Source organism: Trichechus manatus, unplaced genomic scaffold (genome assembly GCF_000243295.1).
Source record: "Trichechus manatus latirostris isolate Lorelei unplaced genomic scaffold, TriManLat1.0 scaffold00108, whole genome shotgun sequence".
NCBI lineage: Eukaryota > Metazoa > Chordata > Mammalia > Sirenia > Trichechidae > Trichechus > Trichechus manatus.
The window spans coordinates 3530209-3553997 of NW_004444044.1; the positions used below are offsets into that span (position 1 = coordinate 3530209).

The 23789-nt window shown below is 39.0% G+C and overlaps 1 protein-coding gene across 3 annotated transcripts in view; it reads right to left on the reverse strand.

Annotated features, from left to right (window-relative positions):
• Positions 1 to 23789, reverse strand: part of SLC4A4 (solute carrier family 4 member 4) — a 410477-nt gene that overhangs the window by 328200 nt on the left and 58488 nt on the right. For all 3 annotated transcript variants that reach the window (XM_004383322.1, XM_004383323.2, XM_004383321.1), the window contains exons 2-3: positions 23672 to 23745; positions 2110 to 2289 (exon numbers count right to left, since the gene is read on the reverse strand). In XM_004383322.1, the coding sequence (XP_004383379.1) occupies positions 2110 to 2289; positions 23672 to 23744 (253 nt within the window). In that variant the 5' untranslated portion in view covers position 23745. The remainder of the gene's footprint in view (positions 1 to 2109; positions 2290 to 23671; positions 23746 to 23789) is intronic.

The window sequence follows — 23789 nt, forward strand, 5'->3', positions numbered from 1 at the left end:
AACAGTGGAGAAAACGTGGTCATTTCTAAGAGGACCTTCATGTTAAATGGGTTGACTCATGTCAAACATGTCAAAGGCATGTTACAGCATAACTTACTGACCAGCAGGAAAAAAAATCAACTATCAAATGCAAATTTATAAATAATTTCATTATGATCATTGAATCAGCTGATCCTTAACTGCCTCTCCATAGCATCCCTTTAGAAACCTAGTATACAACATAACACAGCACTTCCCAGGGGGGAAAGAATAGATGGTCCTGTTTATTTTACATGCTGCACTCAAACTGATTCCCAAAAGCCACAGAAAGCAACAATATTCTCATGCTGACGCACATTTAGTCTTAGTACCTTTCTGATATATTCATTTCTTATTACTTGGGAGATGCAAAGAGAGACAAAAAGAAAAGACAGAGACAGAGAGAGCATGCACACACTGGGGAAGGCACCCCTGTGACTGTGGTTCAGGCCTTGCCAAAACAGATAGTAAATCACAATAAACAGTAGTAATTTATCTGGAAAGGAATGTTATCTTTTGTTCCTCCGGACTATTAGGTGTGACCTTTTTTATCTGCATTTCAAGGACTTTGCTCGAAACAGATCCCATTATTTTAGTCAATATATGAAGGATCACTTTCAGAAAGGCTTTCCCCAAACATTCCAAAGAAAAGTACGTAACTTTAGTCTCTTGTCTTCTAGTCCCTTCCAAGCCTTTTACTTATTCCAACACCTTTTAGTTTGGTGGTCCACCTCTAAACTCTCCTCAAACCTTTTTATCTTTAATTCTCGGTGGTCCATCTTCATTGCTTCTCTCAACATAGTACTTCTCTAGCTTCCCCTGCCACCTGCTCAGTTCCAACTGTGAGACTATAAAAGGTTCACCTCACTACACTTCACACCCACTTTAATTTAACTCTGTAAATTCACTTTTCAACACCCCTGAGCTGTTCATTTTAATTTGGCCTGTCATCACCTGCAATGAGTGAACTTGATCTTTATCTGTACCACCCATAATGCATTTTATTGCAAGTTCTGTATTTCTGCAATTGTAGCAATAAGACAAAGAATGTGCAGATCTCTGCCAACAAGAAAAGCTGTCACTATGTAACTCCTGTTGAGGAATCTCCCAAAACTGTCACGTGTTTCTATAGCTTCTCCCTTATACTGCACATATTCATTCTGACTTCAGCCACAAGGCTACCCTTTTAGCCAAACATTCTCCAGAATAAAAGAAACAAAAAGCCACATACATATACACCTAAACATGCAGTCCACCCTATCACTTGAATCCAAGAGTGTTCTTTGACTTCCTGCTATTCTGTTTTTAATAAATTTCTATCTAATGCGTGGTATCTAATATGTTCAACATTTCAATGCTGTGTCACTCTACATTCTTCTCTGACTTACAGGATGCTTTCCACTATTCCCTTTGGGATCACTGACCTGACCCACAACTTGGTCAAATGTCACCTATAGGTGACACTTACATTTGGAAAACTATACATATGCACTCTTATCTTGACCGAGGAATCCCTGGGTGGCACAAATGATTAAGTGCGCAACTACGAGCCAAAAGGTTGGCAATTCAAACCTACCTACAGACACCTCAGAAGACAAGCCTGGTGATCTGCTTCTGAAACATAATAGCCTTGGAAACCCTATGCAGAAGTTCTATTCTGCATACATGGGATTGCCATGAGTTGGAATCAGCTTGATGGCAACTAACAACTCTTCGTCTACCATCTCAACAGAACTGATTTCCAAGCAGCAATAATCCAAAAACTGTCCTTTAATGGTCTTCCAGTTACTGCTGATTACTGTAGCTAAATACAGAGTAACATGGATTACCCAATTTCACTATTCAAAATTTAGAATACATGACCATGCTAAACATTGTCAGATGTTTTTCTGATCAACTCTGAATCTTACAGATGACCTTCTGCATCAACCTGGCAGTACAAGAAAACCATCTCCATAGACATTATCCTTTAGAGCATACCATCCCAGTTTTATTGTATCCTTCCCCCTTAGTCATAAGATCCTAAAAGTGTCTTTCCCAAGGATGTGGGAGTGAGGCAGACAGAGGCACCAACACTCAGAGAGTACTCACTGAGAGGTTTTAAGATGCTGCTGCTTGATTCATCAGCATTTTCCACATCTGATTTGTCAGAGTAGTTCTCAGAGATTCTTTCTTTTTCCTTCTTTTCTTTGTGCCCTGTCTTTCTCTTGTGACGTCTCCTTCTCCGATAGCTCTTTGGCACATGGATCCCGATGTAGATGGTGTGGTGGCCTAAGGAAGGAACACAAATCACCAGTCATTTCTGATTGCACTCTTCACTGCATATAAATTGCACAAGATCTACTACAGATAAGAAGAAAATGTCTGCGAATTCAACATTACCATTCTCTGTTGGACAAATAAATTCAAACTAGAAAAATAAAATTTCTTCTCAACATTCAGGTATCTACAGTATAATTCAACCTGTGGATTGTCACTAGGATTGTGTGTGTGTACACTCTAGTGCTGTCCAGGTAGACTACATATATGTACATATGTATATGTGTGTGTATATATATATATATATATATATATAGTTGTATACATTTTGTTGTTGTTATTGAGAATATACACAGTAAAACATACACCAGTTCAACAGTTTCTACACATACCACTTAGGGACACTGATTACATTCGTCAAGTTGTATAACAATTCTCACCCTCCTTTTCTGAGTTGTTCCTCCCCCATTAACATAAAATTCACTGCCCCCTAAGGTACCTATCTAATCTTTTGAGTTGCTGTTGTCAATTTGATCCATATAGATAGTTCTTAAAGGAGCATAATGCTCAAGCAGACATTTTTTACTAGTTAACCTAAACTACTATTTGCTTTGAAGAAGACTTCAGGGAATATTTTTGGTTTAAGGTTTAAAGATTATCTCAGGGTAATAGTTTCAGGGGTCATCCAACCATGGCTCCAGGAAGTCTGGAGTCCATGAGAATCTGAAAGTCTGTTGTGCATTTTCCCCCTTTTGATCACTATTCTTCTACAGAATCTTTGATCAAAATGTTCAGTAATGATAGCCAGACACCATCTAGTTCTTCTGGTCTCATGACAAAGGAGGCAGCTGTTCAAGGAGGCAATTGGTCACACATTCCATATCCTCCTCCTATGCTTAGGAAAATCAAAGAATACTGAACTGGAAGTCTGAAGTCCATGATTCTGATCAGACCTGTGCCATCAATTAATTACATAACCTTGAGCTTGTCCCTTAACCTCTCCGGGTTTCAACCCCATCATTTATATAATGAGAGGCTTAAATTAGGTAATCACTAAAGAAGGCTCTTCCACTTCTATGAGTCTATGATTATACTGAAAATGGAGCTGGGAAAGGAGTTCTTAGAGCTGCAAAAATAAAGATCTAACTCAAAGTTCAAGAAGTCATTCTGCTGTGGATAAGATTTTACACTGAAACTCTTTTTTTACCCAATCAGCAGAATAGAGACTTAGAACTGGGACAAACTGAGAAAAATAAGACATACTTGGAGAGATTTTAGAAATACTCAAAACGTTCACACTAGGAAACAGCTAAAATGAATGTCAGCTACAGTGCCAGTCTCGTTTTTCTTTTTTAGTTTCCAAAAGTTTCTAAAAACTGGTTGTTGCAATGATAAAAATAAACCCAGCCCAGCAAAAATTGCCTTGAAGAAAAGGGCATGAGGAAAAAAAGACTGTGAAATGCTTTCAGTTCTCTAGCTGGAAGGAGCTGCAAAACTGACAAGTGGTATTATTTTTACAAAATCTGATAAGACAGAATAAAAAAGGAACTCAAAGTTCTACATCGTTTGGTTTTTTTTTCCCCCTTTCAATTGGGAAAACTTTTACTTTTACTTTTTATACAATATAATTTCTGAATGTGGGAACCATCATTTCGGAAGTAATGTGGATAATTTTTTTTAACTGTGAATTAGATTACATGATCTCATTTATGGGTATCATTTCACATTTCTGGAATCATAATGCCTTGATAACTTTATAGCGTCACAGACAATATCACATACTCACATGCAATACACGTATATGCAGTACATCTAGTATAAAATGCTATGAATTACTTTCCACAAGCATATCTAAAAACACCATAACTCACAGGGGTGTTTCCTTAAATTGTCAGGGTTAAAAGAATTATATGCTCTTTCAAGAAAGAAGTTCCAACTAAGGAATGTAGAACCTAAGTGAAGAGTTTGGGGGCAGTGGTGGCTCAGTGGCGGAATTCTCACCTTTCATGCAGGAGACCCAGGTTTGATTTCTAGCCAAAGCACCTCTAGTACAGCCACCACCTGTCTGTCAATGGAGGTTTTCAGTTGGTGTGATGCTGATCAGATTTCGGCAGAGCTTCCAGACTAAGACAGCTTAAGAAGGAAGCCCTTGCGATCTACTTTCAAAAAATCAGCCGATAAAAAATCTTATCATCGATCACAATATTCTGATCTTGTTGTGCATGGAATATCCATGAGTCAAGGGACAACTCGATGACAACTAACAACAATAACAAGTGAATGATTTAGAGTTGAAAATACCTGATGCTTGGAAAGAAGTTGGAAGCATCTTTACATAAAGCAGGATTCCCTCCCTCCCCGCAACACACACACACACACACACACACACACCCCAACTCAACTACTACAAAGCACAGTAAAATTTCCCCCCTACAGAATATGTGCCAATGAGAAAGTTAACATGTCTAACCATTTGCAAGCAAATTGTTCTCATGGGAAAGCTATATTATACTAGGAAGTAGGAAATGTCTCAGAAACAAGGGAATTAACAAACAGTGTCAATTGTTTCCTGCTCTCCAGTTACTAAGGGAGGCCAGCAGCTTTATCTCAAGTTGCAACAATGTAAGCAAAGCCAACCAGTTTCTTTAGCAAACCAAAAGCTGAAAGCTTGGCTGCCTTCATTCACGAATTAGGAAAATAACATAAAAAAAGTTAAGAGGTTGGAATTTAAAAAAATCTGTCACATTAAATATTTTGTGCTGCTTATTAAATAACAGTAACTAAGCAAAAATGATAATTAAGCTACATTAGTCATATTGATGTTATGCAGAAAGACTTTTTAATATATTTACCCAAATCTGCACAGTACATTTGATCAAAACATTTAAAAAGGCAGTCTACATGGGCTGACAGGATTTTAAGGTAAGATTTCTGGTTATGAAATAGCAGTTGGTATTGTCATCTACTTAATGAAAGACTTAAGAGATTTTCAGAGAGTGAGCCTGGAGAGGAACGTACATTACCCTTTGGAACCCAATTTGAGTTGTCATCATCACAAAAATGGTGACATTATGTTCACATCTTAATCACAGGCATCCTCCCTATGGCAGATTCCGCTTATTCCCATCTCCGCTCCTGCCCCACCTGTGTTCCCTGCTCACTCTGTCATACACTTTCACACAGGCAGGGAAGTTTTCAGATACTAGGCTGCACTGGGGAATGGTATGATGCCCGAATATTACACAGAAATATGGTTTCTTTCAAGATATCCCAAATCTCAGGCATTTTTACCAGCTTTATTGAGATACAACATTCCATAAAATTCACTTGTTTTCAGGTTACCATTCAATGATTTTTAACATATTTACAGAGTTGTGCAACCCATCACCATAATCCAATTTTAGAACATTTCCACCACTCAGAAAAAAAAAAAAAAAAAAAAAAACCTCCCATGCCTGTTTGCAATCATTCTCTGTTCCTACTTGTAGCCCCAGGCATCCACTCTCAGGCATATCTGATACTCTCATTGATGGCCTCTGGGAAGCTACAATTCTCTGGTGCCCATATGGATATGACATTTTTGTGAGGATCCTTACTGCATGGTAAAATGGAATAACCACTGAGCGAAGAAGATATTACCTTCCAAGAACTGCCCAAGTAAATTATGGCAGTGAGCTGGACAATTCAAAACTCAACATATCCTCCTTCTCCTCTCACACATGACAGGTAACTTTAAATTTTCCTTGTCTGTCTCATGATCAGACAGAGGATAAGAAACATCGTTCTGAGGTTAAGCAAATCTTTAGGAACCCAGGGACAGTGATTTCTGCTTCATGAATTACTTCTTAACCTCTCCACTTTGCCTATGAGAAAAGTAAAATGTCCTCGTTTTAGGGAATGGTGGCAAAAAAAAAAATGCTTTCTCAAGATTACCAAATATTTAGTAAACTGTAAGCACTAAGCAAAAAAATAATCGAAAGTAAGTAAAATGAGCTGGAATAGAAGCATTTTTGCTGTCCCACAGAATACCTGTCCTTATGATCAAAAGAAACAATATTACTAAAGAAAATATCCTGTGTTGATAAGAATATCCTAGGTGGATCAAATATTTATTTTTATTCAAATACCTCTGCCTATCTCAGAAATATGTCATGAAGACTGATGGCTTTTTTAAAAGTATAACTCACGAAAAGACAGCAAGCTCTTAGGGAAGCCACAAAGGTTGAAGGTGTAATATGAGTTTATATGTAAAATGAAAAGGAGAAACTTGACAGACAAGCTTTCCAACCCAAAAGGAATCTACAAACAATGAGAAGCTCAAAGAATCAGGGATAGTTATAAGGAAATTTTAGGCTCAAAACAATTTTCTGCTAGAAATTTTAGTAAAAACTTCTTCCGAAGAAGTTTTTACTAAACATGAAAAGAAAGAGCCAAAATTTAAAATAGCTATAATTCATAAGGAAGGAGAGGTTGTTTTAAACATTATTAAAATAAAGGTTACATTCTCTCTACTCGCTATTTTATAAAGTAAAACTATGGGAATCTACGTTTGATGTGGTGCGTTTAGGTGTGCAGTCAAAGGGCACTCAGTCCTTTATTTGGCAGTGTCCTCAGTATCATGCGTTCAAATAAATACGCTGCATGCCTTCCTCTGACAGATGGTGCAAGTTCCCAACAAACTCCAAATATCTTGGGAATATCTCACAATCCACACCACTGCCAGTACTACTGGGAAGAAAACAGCTTTTCTGGTTATCTCTGAATGTCAGAAATTATCACTACATGATCCTGGTTTCTTCCCATCCTCACCTGCTCCACCCTTGTTTCAAACAAGCCATTAGACACTGTGAAACTATCGTGTCCAATTCTCCCAATTCCTAAGATATTTCTAAACTTGCTGCATACCTTTAATAGTTGTTGTAATGTTTTCAGATCAACAAAGAACTCTTACACTTGGACAGTAACTCTGAAGCCATTAGAGTTAAAGAGGTTTACGCCTTGGCCACCAAGCATAATTTAGGACTTTGAAGAACTAAATCCATCAGTACTGACAGGCCAGAAAAGGGTTTAACAGCAGTCAAACCAAAAATTCTATAAACGACTGGATGGTTAATGATACATGCCTCTATAAGCAAGAGATCTATTCGCTCTTTCCTAGGAAACATGTTGTGTTTACTGTACATACAGACGATATCAATCATTTATTGAATGCTTACAAATGTGCCAGGTACTAAATGTTTTATATACATTATCTCATGCAGTCCTTTCAATGTCACAAATTAAATACTGCTATTATCCCCATTGTACAGGTGAAGAAATCAAGCTTTGGGGAAGTCAAGGATGCTGTTACTAGTTAACCCAGTGTCTTCCTCATAAAACCCCATAAAGAAATTTCTCTCCAGTCTCAGTATCTGCTTTGATGTTTTTTGTAATGTGTACTATACTTACACTATAAATCTAATAACTGATTGTGTTTCCCTCCTCCTGTGGACTGCTAGAAAGGGAAGAGACAAATTTCAATCCAACTTGTAGTAGGTATTTAGAGTTTCATGACAAGCATTTTAAACACTAAACTCATTCTTCTAACTTTTCAACTGTTATTTTCACTTCACTCTAAACCCTTCTGCAGTAAGACAGCATATCAGTATGTTTTTTTAACCCTGACATCAGTACTGTATTTTATCTAAAGGGTCACCAAAGGGTGGGTAAAACCTTTGCCTCAAACTCTACTTTCCCAAAGACACCTTCATCCACTCCTACCCTCTCCACCCCTACCCTTACCTCCTACATACATCTGTAATTAAACACTGAAGCATGTTCCAAATATGACTTTTATCCAAATTTTTGCTCTTTCTATAATCAGCTGAACTTCTTTTCTCTCCAGTTCAAAGCAAAGATCCCACTACACTTGGCACTTTAAATCATTCTTTCAGAATTAATCAGCAATATTTCCAAAATATAAGTCAAATACTGCCTTCCTTGCCTTAGCTAAGGTAACCTGGTCCTATGTCAAAATGCCTAAAACATGTCCTAGCTATCGCCAAGAAAGATGCAGGGAAAGCAAAATTAAGAGAAATGTATTATTTTTTAATTATGAAAAGAAAAATGTAGAAGAGGAGGCAGAGACCATGGATGAGTGACTGATTATAAATACTGCAAAGACATTACTTTTCAGATCAAAAAAAAAATCTCAATTAGAAGTATATGCATATGAAAAAATAGATAATAATCACAGTATCAAGTATAGATACTATGGAGGTTGTATGTTTGGCACTTTGTATCATAAGAAATTGACCTCTGTGTATAATTCTAAACATTTTAATAAATTAAATAAAAATAACTTGCTAATTTATTACTCACAAATTCATAAGTGTCCATAAGCAGCTCTAATAAGATATCATCAAAGTGACTGTTAATTTACTTGGGCATAAATACTAGCTCATGAAAAGAAAACCCTCTTCATAAGGCATGGTACAATTTTGCAGTTAACAGAGGGTAATTCAGCCCTTTATGAAATGTTTGCATGAAGGTCCAGACTTTCAACACATGCTGCTACTCAAGATAAGGGATGATTTCTATTTTTATATTTTGGATAGGGGTAACTTTTTATATGCAAAAAAATGCATATGTTTATTTATAGATAATTATATATTACATATATTATTTATTTATAATTATAAATGTTGATGAGTAGTCTATTTTAATATCAATGCTACCAATTACACTTAAGATCAGGCATGCAAGCACATAAATAAAATGAAAAACAGGGAAATACTTTTCTTCCCACTGAACTGCATGGGAGTTTTGTGTACTGAAAGCCTCCCAGAAATTCGTAAGGCAACCTGAAGTTCCCCAAGCAAGACTGATAAGAAATCTCAGCTTGCTACCTGGTACTTACTGAGTACAACACTTTTAATATTTAATATTTGATGATGATGATGATGATAACAATCTCTAGGCAAGAACAAACAGCTACAGGAAAAAGGTCTCATACGTGAGGCAAGCTAGACTCCTGTCCTTTAGCTTAGCAAACTTCTGCATCGGCCTTCTAAGTGTTCATGTTTAGCAAAATAGTTCTAATTATGTTGTTCTCAGCTGCCATCAAGGTGGCTCCCACTCATGGCGACCTACGTATATCAGAACAAAACATGGCCCAGTCCTGCACCATCTTCACGCTTGTTGGCATATTTGAGTTCATTGTTGCAGCTATTGTGTCAATTCATGTCATGACGGTTTCCCTCATTTAGTCTGGCTCTCTACCAAACATTATGTTCTCTTCAAGCGATTGGTGTTTTCTAATTATAGTTTATGACTATAGTTCTAATTACAGTTTATATCTATATGCTCATGGATATAGAACTATAGACATCATTTTTATCGGCAATCCAAGTGAAATAATGTTGATAAAGTGTCTCCCACCATGTCTGGTACACGCAGGTGCACCATAAACTTTGGTCCTTTTTCTCCTTTTCTGTAAGGGAAAACACAGCACAATTTCTCCTCATTCCCACCCACCTTGAACCCTGATGAGAACTCATGAACACCCTCTGTTCTCAACAAAACCACTCCAGATCATTCAACCCAGAGCAGAACAAAACAGTCATCATCAGACCTAGTACAACTTATCCCTCAGTCAGCTGTTTTAGTCATTACAGAGTTTAACTGCTCAACAGAGTCAACACCATCCATAACCTCAATCTTCCCTCACCCTGCCCAAAAGTAAGTGCCGGGAAATCTCCACCCTGCTCTGGGCAAAGTTTCTCCCAGAGCTTTCACGCAGTTGGTGCCAACTCAGAGGAACTAGGTCTTTTAGCCCTTTTACTTGACTGAACAGAGTACACTGGAGACAAAACAGTGTCAGGCAGAGCAGGGCTATGAGTGAACAGAAACCACCCAACAGAAGAAGATGAGTCCTCTCATCCTGACACCCAGAACCCCAAAAGGAGCAGGAGAATTTTAATGTGCACTACGCATGCAGTCAGACAAAAATGCACCTGTGAACCAAACACAGGGGACTGACAGTTCCCATTATTTCTCTTGTGGTCACCATTTGCACAAATAAATGGGAAGTAGGGTTGAAAGATACAAAACAATGGTAATCCAATGGTCATTGATAAGTGGATTTGCAATGCAGTCAGAGAAACAGCTTAGAGAGACACATAAATGCACACATTCATACTCTCATTCCAACCACACTGCCCAGCTCTAACTCTATTATGGCTTCTCTTTTTGCAGTGGCCTGAGCCCTGGCTGAGCAAGAAGGAAGAACAGTCTTTGGTTGCTACAGACAGATAATCCACAATATAGTTAATGCACTCATGGCTAATCGGCTGTCAAATGCTTCATATTAATTCACATAATTCCCTTCCCTCACTTACCTGTATATAGGTAAATGAGACAAGAATAATTCTAGGATTATAACAATGACGCAGAACTAAGGGAAGTATTATGAGAGACTTAATTTAACCTGGTTAAGCCAATCCCGGAATTTTCATGGCTATGGTTCTCCAAAAGAGCCCTAGTGGTACAGTCGTTAAGAGCTCGGCAGCTAACTGAAAGGTCCATAGTTTGAACCCACCAGCTGCTCTGCAGGAGAAAGACATGGCAGTCTACTTCCATAAAGATTACAGCAGTTTAGATGGGGCAGTTCTAATCTGTCCTATAGGGTGTTATGGGTCGGAATCAACTCGATCGGTAACAGGTTTTGGTTTATGGTTCTCCATATTTACCCACAGAAGAGAACTGCATTCGCTGACACAGCAATATGTAATCATACTTGTAGAGTTGAAACAACCTTAAATATCATCTGGTTCAACCTGTGCATTTACTAGCAAACAAACCAAAGCCAAAGAACCAGTTAATGATGTGCAGAGACTAGGAATGCTGATGTGCCCAGATGTGTAGGCCTTCCTGTCCCACTTTCCCACTACCATAGTACCAGCCCCCACCATCACTCCCACCTTCCACTACCTACAAAACACAGCCAAGGGTTGGGGGGCAGAAGGGCGGAATTAGTTCTTCCAAGTTATTAATAATCTTGCTGCAAAAGACCCTTTTAAAGTGTTAAAAAACAAAAATGTCACTTTGAGGACTAAGGTGAGCCTGACCCAAGCCGCGGTATTTTCAATCACTGCATATGTGTGCGAAAGCTAGACAATGAATGAAGAAGACCAAAGAAGAATTGGTGCCTTTGAATTATGGTGTCAGTGAAGAAGACTGAATATACCATGGACTGCCAGAAGAACAAACAAGTCCATCTTGAAAGGAACACAGCCAGAGTGCTCCTTGGAAGCGAGGATGGCAAGACTTTGTCTCACGTACTTTGGACATGTTACCAGGAGGGATCAGCCCCTGGAGAAGGACATCATACTTGGTAAGGTAGAGGGTCAGTAAAAAAGAGGAAGACCCTCAACAAGATGGACTGACACAGTGGCTGCAACAATGGGCTCAAACATAGCAATGATCGTGAGTGGTACAGCACTGGGCAGTGTTTCATTCTGTTGTACATAGGGTCGCTATGAGTCAGAGCTGACTCAATGGCACCTAACAACAACAATTTTCTAGGGAAAAAGGGAGGCGGTGGGCCTCAGGAATCCTCTGAAATTTTTTCTCTCTTATAGAATGACAACTTTAAATCCACAACTCTTAGTTCCAGAAGCTTTCCTAGAGTATGAAGATGATCTGGCTGTGATGTCAGTCCTCCCACTGATCACCAGTCAAACAATGAGAACAGCCAGGCTTGTGTCCTCTTTCTCTCTCAATTTTTCATAAATTCTTCCAATCCCTTTATTGTTCTCCTTTCAGTTCTTCCCAGTTCCTACTGCAGGTGCTTCTTCTAGTCCTTATCCATCTCCCTTTCTAAATTCCTTGCCATCCCCAGAGGGAAGAGATCTCAACTACACTTTGTTGGAATGAGCACTGCCCTGGGAAAGTCAGGAAACCTGGTCCTTGTCCTAGTTATTCCAATTACTACCAGTGTTAACTCAAGTAAATTACTTTAACCTCTCCATGACTCATCTATTCATCTGTAAGGTAAGAACACTGAGTTACTTCTCTAAGATCCTTTCTAGCTCTAAAAATTCTGAAACGATTCTAAATATTTTAATTGGTTATGTGTAATGGAGCACATAATGAGGAAGGCTAAAAGTTTTCTGCCATCATCCCAGCTTCTCATGATGAGAGTTTTCTCTTTGAGCCCTCTTCAACCTACTGCAATTTAACTCCCACCTAACCAGGCCAGCCAAACTGCTAATAAAAGCCACCAATCATCCTCTTCCTGCCAAACCCAGTGGCTACTTTTCAATCCACATTTTACATAACTTTCAGGCAGCATTCAAGACTGTTGATCACTTGCTCCACACTGAAAGCGTACTTCTCTTGGCCTCAGAGGTTTCACCCTCTTCCTGGCTTTCCTCTTACTTCTATGATTGCTCCTTATCACTCTTCGAATGTTGGCACTTGCAGATCTCAGTAGCTCTCTTCTCACTATATTCTCTTGCCCTGGGCAATGCCATCCATTCCTATGGCTTCAAGTGCTAGCTGTATGCCTAAAAGAGCCCTGGTGGTGCAGTGGTTAAGAGCTCGGCTGCTAACCAAAAGGCTAGCAGTTTGAATCCACCAGCCACTCCTTGGAAACCCTATGGGGCAGTTCTACTCTGTCCTGTAGGGTCGCTATGAATCAGAATCAACTCAATGGCAGCGGGTTTGGTTTATTGGCTTATATGCCTAAGTGAAAAAAAAAAAAAGAGAAAAAAAACCCTGTTGCCATCAAGTCAATTCCAACTCATGGAGACCCCATGTGTTACAGAGTAGAGCTGCAACATAGGGCTTTCTTGGCTGTAATCTTTTAAAACAGATCACCAGGACTTTCTTCCATGGTGGTGCTAGGTAGGTTCAAACTGCCAATCTTTCAGTTAATAGTCAAAAACAAACCATTTGCATCACCCAGGGACCTCGTGCTATACGCCTAGGACTCCCAAATTTAAATCTCCATCCCTGTCTTTTCTTCTTAGCTCCAGACACGTGCAGTAAAGTACCAAAACCCATTGCTGTTGAGTCGATTACAACTCATAGTAACCCTGTAGGACAAGGTAGAACTGCTCCATAGGGTTTCCAAGGCAATAATCTTCATGGAAGCAGACTGCCACATATTTCTCCTGAAGAGCAGCTGGTGGGTTTGAACCACGGACTTTTGGGTTAATGCTTTAAGCACTGTGCCACCAGGGCTCCTGCAGTAAAGTACAGATGGCTCAAAACCAGTATTTCCAAAAGACTAAACTTCTATCATCCGCCACCACTCTTCCTCCAGTGTTTAGCGTCTTATAAAATGGCACATGAATTTCCCAATTGCTCATAGCAGAAATCCAGAAGCAATCGCCCCCATCCATCCATCTTTCCATCAGCAAGTGACATTCAACCCACTTGTCTCCTCTTTTGTCCCCACTCTAGTCCAATCCAAAATCATCTCTCAGTTGAACCTCAGTAACAGTCTTTCCATTTATCTTTGCCCTCCTGCGAGGCTTTCTCCATCCAGCAGCCAAAAGACCCTTTTAAAAAATGCAAAGCTTGTCTTGTCACTTCCCTGTTTAAAATCCTTCTTCAGTAGCTCTCTGGTGTACACTTGATAAAATCCTCAATCTCTGTTGTTAGCTGCCGTTGAGTTAGCCCCCAGCTCATGGAGAGGTGACAACCCATGCACAATGAAGTAAAACGCTGCCTGATCCTGCACTATCCCCATGATTGGCTGTGGATCCAACTGCTGTGATCCATAGGGTTTTCACTGGCTAATCTTCAGAAGTGGATTGCCAGGCCCTTCTTCCTTGTTTGTCTTAGTCTAGAAGCCCCAATAAAATCTGTTCGGCATCGCAGCGACACACAAGCCTCCAGTGACAGACAGGTGTTGGCAAGGCATGAGGTGTGCTGGCCAGGAATTAAACTCAGGTCTCTGACATGGAAAGCAAGAATTCTACCACCAATGCTCCCCTGCCCTTTAATCTTTAGCATGGCATAGAAGACCATGAATTATCTGGGCCCTATCTACCTCAGACCGTTCTATTCCAGTTCACATGTTGAAGCCACATTGGCCTTATTTCCATTTCTCAAATGGGCTAACCTCTTTCTCACCTCCAGGCCTTCACACATTCCTGCCTGGGATGCTTCCCTTCATTCTTCATCTAGCTAATTTCTGTTCATCCTTCAGCTCTCAATATCATCTCATGGGAGATATATTCCCTGTTCTCCCACGTAAACTCAACCATATACATGATGTACTCTCTCATTCAGCATATCACTAACCTTGTGTACTTAAATAATGGTTGATTTATCTGACCAAACATTACCTGTATCCCTAACTGTACTATGCTAACAAATTCAAAGACACATGCGATCCTACAAAAGTAACAGTAAAGCTTATATCTGCAGTAGTTCTTACCATTTTGATAAGCTTAAAGAAAAAGAAAAGCAGTGTCCATCAGTTATAATTAAAGTTAATAATACAAGAGTTAACATAGGTATTAGGCCTCTAGGTGGTGCAAATGGTTAAGTACTTTGCTACTAACCCAAAGGTTGGCAGTTTGAACCAACCCAGAGGTGCCACAAAAGAAAGGCCGTGCAATCTACTTCTTTAAGATTAAACCAAGAAAAAAAAAACCTAACCTATTGCCGTTAAGTCAATTTCAACTCATAGTGACCCTACAGGACAGAGCAGAACTGCCCCGGAGGGTTTCCAAGGAGTAGCTGGTGGATTTGAACAGCTGGCCTTTGGTTAGCAGCCGAGCTCTTAACCACTGCGCCAAACTGAAAACCCTATGGAGTGCAGTTTTAATCTGAAACATGTGGGGTCACCATGAGTCAAAATCCATTTGACAATAACAGGTTGGGTTTGGTTTTTAACACAGGTACTAATCCACTAATTTGTTGATTATCAGATACCAGTATTAGCTTTAGTCTGAAAGTGTTCTGTAGTCACAGCAACCACTGGCTAGAAAGTGTCGAGCATAATGACAAATTACATGCAGGGAATATATCCAAGGGAGACAATACCTTGAGTTTATAGGATTCATCCTGGGAATTTCAAATTACCTCACTTACACTGCTAGCAAAACTGGGAGGTGGGGAGGCGAAAATTCTGGTTTTTTAAATAAGAAGATGAGATTCAGAAATTAAATAATTTGTCAAGGGTTTGTTGAAAATATTGAAATACTTCTCAGGTATTATCCAAGAATCCTTAGAGCATCTTTAGTATGGGGATAAGGGGATAGGTATCATTAACTGCATTTCATGTGGAATGAACTTAACCACCAGAGGATAATGACCTGCCTTGTGTCATACAGAAAGGCAGCAGCAGAGCCGGGAATAGAAATAGGTTCTGAGATTCCTAGTTCACCACTATGTTCTCTAAACCACAGCACAGACTGAATAAAAGCGAGGAGCAGTCTGAACAATCAGATACTGATGTAATTTGCCGAATGCATGTATCCACTGGATTCAATTATGAGCTTTCATTCTACATCCAAGACATTTTCTTTATTTTTCAGTAGGGATAGAATTACTTGTTGAAAATGTAATAATCAACTGGGGGAGTGGGGGCTGGGTGGTAATTTAACCGATCTATAAATATGTAATTTTGGCCCTCTAACACCGATGCTGACGTATTTGCCAATATGACTAAAATTCAAAACCTATTTTGATTTCCAGAGGTTTTGGCCTGGTAAAAGTTATTGAGCATTCTACCCTGAATATAGTCAGTAAAATAATCTCTCAAGAGGTTTATGTAGAGATTGTTCTCCTTGAAAGTGAACAGAGTATAAAGAAAGGTAAACACACTGGACACAGCACTTAGAAGAGCTGACTTTTAATTCTAACTCTATGGAGTAAAAACCGTTAACCAGATTTAAAAGCCTTTCAGCTATTCAGAGAAAGGAAATATTTGAGTCACCGACGCTGCTGACTCAAAGGATGTCACTCACCGCCCTCCCTTCCTTCACCTTTCATCTTACCTGGCAATCAACAGATTCAGGGGTACAATGTTTGGAACCTTTTGTGACCCCCTGTCATGACAGGCTCTCACCTCAGTCCCCTACATGCTATAAGTCAAACAGTAAAATAAAATAAAATCTCACCAGCAAGCTCATCACAGCAAAAGGAAGGCTTCAACTGATCTTTAGTCCATTCTTACTTTCCTCACCCTCATCAGTCCCAATTCTCAATTCCCCCAATGATTCTGAATCTTGTGATAAGATTGAGAAAACATTTAGCTCAGGGAAGAACATACAGTTATTATTTTTATACTACTGTATAATCTCATTTAAGTCGCAACTAAACTGCATGATAGCCAATTAAAAACAAACAGGTGCCATCAAGTTAGTTCTGACTTATGGTGACCCCATGTGTGTCAGCGTAGAACTGCTTCATAGGGCTTTTAATGGATGATTTTTCAGAAGTAGATTACCAGGCCTTTCTTCCAAGGTACCTGTGGATGGAATGGAATCTCCAACCTTTCAATTGGCAGCCAAGCAAGTCAACCATCTGCACCACCCAGGGGCTCCACAACAGCAGAATTATTCTAGTCTGTGATGCAGGAAGAGTGGGGAATGTCTGTTTACATACATATAATAGACTACTGAATTCTCCTCATTGGTGGAAAAACACTACAAACTTGAATCTGTTTTCCATAAGAAGTAATTTTACAGGTGTTATTAGACAATGGACAAGCATTTGTATTTTACCCTATATACAATTACAGTTACTACACCTCTTCTTGGAAAAAGAAACAATTTAACAAATTAGGGGCAACGTGTATCAGAGCAGTCTTAACTAAAAAGCAGGTCTCACACCCAGAGCTTGAAGGAAATCAGAGTAAGTCCAAAGAGAAATAGAGAGTAGGCCTTAGAGTAAATTTCACTTGACCATTTTAATTTCACTATTAGATAAGCATGGTTAGGAAGGGAAAAGGTAGATAGTGATAGAAATGAATTCAGCAAATAAAAAATGTTTAGGCCAGTTAGAATTTGGGATACTCACTGCCGTTGATTCAACTTCATCTCATAGCTACCCTATAGGACAGAGTACAACCACCCCACAGGGTTTCCAAGGAGCAGCTGGTGGATTCGAACTACTGACCTTTTGGTTAGCAGCCTGAGCTCTTAACCACTGTGCCACCAGAGCTCTATTAGAATTTAGGGGATGATAATAATCACTGAAAATTATCGGTGAGGCTGTATCAATTAGAAAGAAAAAGAGCTGATATAGTACAAAGCACTCCTATTCCTAATGCCAGGTGCAGCAGCAATGTTGTTTTTGCTAATTATCAAAATAGTCCTATGGTGAATGCATATGTAATTATTCCCCTTTTACAAACTGAGAAACCCAAAATCCAAAATCAATGTTGTTTCCTTCACTTATGTAATTATTCAGTAATAGAGGAGGTTTTGAACTTTTATTCTCAAACTGATGCTTGGCCACCCTGCCTTAACAACACATGAATAAAACGAATGATAGAGACTCCCAAAAATATCAAACAATATGTCTCACAAATGTGACCAGATAAAAAGCTTCTAAAAAGAGACTCTATCTACAGCCAAAATTGCTTCAAATGTATTATTTGAGAATTTCTGGATCCTTGCAAAACACAACCCAAGTACCGAGTTCAATTTTTAAAAGAACATAGACACCTAGGATTAGAAGTGGCTCCAAGTGACCCTTATACCTATACTTTGCTTCCAAGGAATTCCCTACAGTTGGAAAACTTTCGGAGGGGATGTCTGATTCCAGCTTCAAAAACCCATAGAATTACCATCAGATTTCCTCAAAGCTAAAGAAAGCTGTATATAAATAATGTTTAATTTCACTGAAGCAGCAAGAGGTGCTGGGCGGCTACAGAGCTAAGCCCTGCATGCTTTAGGACCTCTGGCAAGCTTTCAGCTGAGTCCACAAAAAAAAAAAGACGTAGGAAGTTGGAAAAAACCCCATATGGGTTCATCCTGATTTGGGAAGCTTAAGTTGCTATACGAGTATCCACCTTTAAACACCTCATGGCATTTCTTTAAAGCTTTCCAATGTGTGGATACATTGTTTCTTTTAAGAAATCTTTTCCTTCAACAGTATTAGTCCAAGTGTCTCCTCTGTAGGTACTGTTTCTGAGCAATATGCGTGAACAGCAGAGAAGAGGTCAGCAAAGTGCAACCGGACACTTATATCCTGTGCTCAGAATAGCCCCAGCCTCAACTCAGCCCCTCCCTTCCCATCTGATAGGTTTTCATTCACTCCTTCTCAATAATTGACGTTTTTGACCATTTAATTATTAACAAAGGTCTACCAGGCCCCACATTTTTTTTGTTGTTTAAGAATACTACCTCCTCCAATACACATGACTAGATTATATCCTCTAACAAAAAATAGGTTTAAGTCATTATGATTTCATGTCTGTAAAATGTTGAGATTCTGACCTCCAAAAAGACAAGTCACCATTTCATCATTTTAGTCTCTCTTCAAAAGATGGAGGAGAAAAAGAAAAGAGGATAGGAAAGGCATGTTTTAGGAGTTTCTTTTTCTTATAAATATACGAATGATGTAAATATGTCAATGATCTTTGCAAAATCAAACAGCAGCAATGTCAAGGATAAGACTGATACTATATCATCTTATTTGACTAAGAGTAGTAAGAGAACTAAATTTCTGACTAAAACTTCAAAGATTTACGAGGATTATATAATGTATTGCTATATATCATATGCCTCATTTTAGCTCATGTTATATATTTAGTGATTGATTCATTTTATTAACAAATATTTAGTGAATAGCTACTCTGTCCCAAACACTGTCCTACTTCTTCACTTTTATTTTCCTAAGAACAATTTTCCTGTAAATTCCATGCATTTTCAACTATACTCTCTCTCTTAACATCCACTTGTAGAATTATTCTTGCATTTGGACAGACAGGAGCATAATTCCTATTGGACTTGGTCTTGAACGCAAGAGGAAAACCACCACAATACATCATAACAGCTTTAAGAGAGCTTCAGAAATGGAGACACGTTTCAGCCAATATTGTCTTGCTGTACTTTATGTTTCCTGAGTCGTCAGTTGGACTTGATGTTAAGTAAAGGCTCCTCCTTATGAAGTCAGAGTTGCCAGGGTCGGCTGGGGAGTTACCTAGCCTTGCAGAGCCAAGGCCTTATCTCAAAGGATAAGGTGGAGTTTGCTCTTTTCCCCCATTGCAAAATACGAGAATATTAAGTAATCTGTTTATATCTTACTGACCCAAAATCCTGGCTGACAGACTTTTTAAAGGATAAAATATCCATAGGGTCTCCTTCTGTTTTGGAAAAAGATACCTGGGACTCTTCCTACCTCAATTCATATCTCAATTCACCCAACAAAATTTGGCAATTTCCTTTAAGTGCGTTTGAAATGAAAACCAAGTAGATGTTCCTCATGGTCAAAGGTTCTAGGTCATTTTGGTAATATCAATTTGTCAGTGCAGAACAATTCTGTGGATGTACACAGACTGGAGATTTTTGGTCCAGAAACAAATATGGATATCTGAAATGCTGAAATTTTTAAATGCATTTATCCACAGTAACTACTCCATGCCATAAAGTCTAGTTTTACTAAGCCTCACATGGTGTCTTAGTCATCTAGTGCTGCTCTAACAGAAACACCACAAGTGGATGGCTTCAGCAAAGAGAAGTTTATTCTCTCACAGTCCAGTAGGCTACAAGTCCAAATTCAGGGCATCAGCTCCAGGGGAGCCCTTTCTCCATCTGCTCTAAAGGAAAGTCCGTGTCATCAATATTCCCTTGGTCTAGGAGCTACTCTGCTCAGAAACCTCAGGTCCAAAGGACGCGCTCTGCTCCCGGCACTACTTTCTTGGTGGTATGAGGTTCCCCACTGTCTGTTTGCTTCCCTTTCCTTTTATCTCCTGAGAGACAAAAGGTGGTGCAGGCCACACCCCAGGGAAACTCTCTTTACATTAGATCAGGGATCTGACCTGGGTAAGGGTGGCGTTAGCTACAATCCCACCCTAACCCTCTTTAACATAAAATTACAATCACAAAATGGAGGACAACCACAGAATCCTGGGAATCATGGCCTAGCCAAATTGATACACACTTTTTTGGGGGGACATAATTCAATCTATGACACGTGGTGTAAGGTAAGCAATCACAGAACATAAATCAAACCTTCTATTTATTCTAAAGATTAAAACTGGTACTCGGTTTCCCTTTTTATAAAGGATTTCTTTAAACCATTAACACTAATGCACAAGAGAGAAATTACGTGAAAACAAGGTTTAAGTCTTTAAATATATACCACATAGATAAATCCATTATTTAAACAGAAGATGACACCTCTTCTGACTCACTCTATTCTTAGCGAGTTGCAGTTGACAATTTCTTTTGGGTTTCTAGATCATGGATTAAGTGCCAGGCCACCCACAGAGAGAAGAGTTGAACAAGGTGAACTAAAGGTTTGGTTTGAAGTGTCAGTCTCCTCCTTTCTCAGAACTAGAGCACTAAAAGGAACTCTGAGAGAGCATCTAGCTCTTATCTTCAGGCTAAGCTGAATCCAACCACCCCAAATCAGGGGGCCTAAAAAATATTTTTAAAAGCATGAACATTCAAAGCAACTAGAGTCACTGGACCTTATCCACCTTAATAGTCACTTATTGGGAACGCATCTTATTTGTGTGATTTTTTTTAAAACTAAGTTTTCTTTTAAGATTATTATCTTGAAGTCTTAGTGCTACAATATACTTCAAACCATGTTTATCCTAGAAGCAAGAGAAGTAAGAATTTCTAATTCTTAAAATGGAGTATTTACTTCTGCTACAACTGCAGAAGAAACACAGCCACTTCAGAACAGAGATAAGTTTGCTTTCCTTCAAATATACCCTTGTCTGTGCAATTCAACATAGGAGATGGACTCATGGCCTTGTGGAAAATATTCCCACTCAAAATGTGAATTTTTTTAAAGGTCTTGACAAGCCAGTCTTCATTCTCAAACACTGGAGCAATGATCACCCATCAAACCCATGTCTATTTCAGCTTCCTGACACTTTCACCTAGAGTTGCTCTAAAATGTAGATGTTCCCACACCCACCGGATAGAGCCAGGTGAGAAAACTGGAGAATCACTTGAGAGGGTCCATGAATGGTTCCTACTTGTAGTTTCAAGACTTCTAATGTAGAAATGTCTCCACTGTTAGAAGTTCTCCACCAAATGATGATACCATAAGCAACCATCCTATAGGGTCTCAGGATTTAGCAAGAGACAACTAACATGCCTGGAAATAAATGTAATCAGCTCAGGCTCAAATAAACTGAAAAACAATCATAATAGAAGTCTTATCAGAGTGGGGAAAACACACAAAATCCACATAGCAAATTTAATCATCACAAAGCCAAACACACTTCTTAAATTTTGCAGGCAATTCTACCACTTTTGGTTTTCTTTTTGTTTCTCCTTACAGAGACCTGGCTACAAATTTATGTTCTATTGACTTACATTGTCTTAATTTTTTGCTTAAAAATCAAGGGAAATACTTCAGGAAATACATTTCTTAGTCAAAGACTTAAGAAACCTGTGTACAATATCCCATTGCAGGGGGACGCTGTCAAACCCTACAGACCTTATAAACTCAAGAAGTGATTTTCATCTCCTGTGAACTTAGCTAGCACATTATTCTCAAGAAAAGCACACACACATACACACACACACATTACATCTCATTACCAGAAGTTTCCAAGCTTTCTCACCGATTTTTCTACCTTCACTGCCCTAAGAAAACTATGGGATATTTGCTCAAGCCGACATTGTTTCTTACATTCATATGCTACAGTTGTTAATACTCTTATCCCCTTTTCACACTGGGACAGTACAAGACTCACCAAAATAGGGATTTAACATCACAGGTTACAAGAATTTTAGGGCAAAAGTTCCACTATTTTGTTTTCACCAACTTGACATTTTCCCACAGTCATGCTGTAAAAGTGCAAGGCACCCAGAAAACAATATGAAGGAAAACACTGTCGTTTCCTTTTTCCTAAGAAACTTAGGCATCAGGTTCTTATTAGTCAGGCTCAAAAGCATACATGCGGGAAGCTGAGAGGTGGGGGGCAGGGAGAGGAGGAAGCAGTGGTGGGGGGCCAAATTCCAGGACTCTACACGGTCAAAAGAAACCTCCTAAGGAAACATTAGAAACAATCTAACAGCCATACTACTCAAACGGTTCTGGTGATACAAGGGCATCACTTGCTCAGGACCTGGTGTTGAGTTCATTTGAAGATCACTCCAGAACATGCAATGCCCACCCTCTTTCTACCAACCCCCCACCCCCACCCCAGTCCAAGTTTTCAGTAGGCAAAAGCGTACCAAATGGCCTCAAAATACATTATGAACTGCCTTCCAGATGACTTTAAAGAGTGGAATTTATCACGTGGCTCACCTGCAAGTTTATTTACCTTTATGAGTACTGCTTTAAAATTTCATTATAAATATGAATAACCTGTGATGCCTTCATATAATTACTTTAATATTATTAAGTAAGCCCTGCATTCTCACTATCAGATAAACAGTATTGTTCCTATACTATTGATAAATCAAGCAGTGAGTTTCTGTTTATGATGATGAGAAATTTGGCAATGGATACTGATGATAGTTGTACAACATGATTGATGTAGTTAATTTCTCTCGCTGAATTGTATACTCAAAAGATGTTGAATTGGCAAATGTTGTCTTATCTATATTTTTACAACAATACAAAGGAGAGAGACAAGGGAAGCGAAGGCACACAGAGCATGGCAGCCCCAGCTACAACATAACACTTATTTGGTTTTTAATGGGTACTAGAGAATATTAATAAAAGAAGTCCTAGAGGATTTTTAAGTAAAAAGTGCTTGTCCATCTTTTCCTGAGACTCATCCATGATTACCACTCTTAACATTCTCAGTTTAGACCCATTTTTCCTGCAACAATGTTATCAGTCTCCTTCTGTAACATCCATTTCTCTACCCTACAAGCTACAAGAAAGAATATGAGAAGGTGCTGCCAAATACATTTAGATAAAGCTAGCAGCTTCCTTGAGTTACTTATTAGAGGTGGTTCATATTATCTGGCAAAATATTTCTTTTTGAGAGAGAGGCACAGCTAACTAGACACCTGCTTCAAAGCGATACCCCTTTTTTACATGCAGGACACATTTTCAGATTCTCATGGCCCAGTAAAAGGTCTTAAAATTACTTTCTGTGTTGAAGCAAATGTGGAAATAAATGAAACACCATGGAAAGGCTTTGGATTTTAACTTTAAAACATAAGAGATACGAAACGGATGAATGCCAGCATCCACAGAAACATACGTATATGAATATGCACTTTCCCAGACCCATAAGGCTCACCTTCTACTTCTTCTTCATCACATACATGCTTAAGGAAGGAAGCCCCTCTGTCCAGGACAGCTTCATCCTCCATCCTATAGTAATAAAAAAGAAAAAAAGAATGCTCAGACTTCTCCTG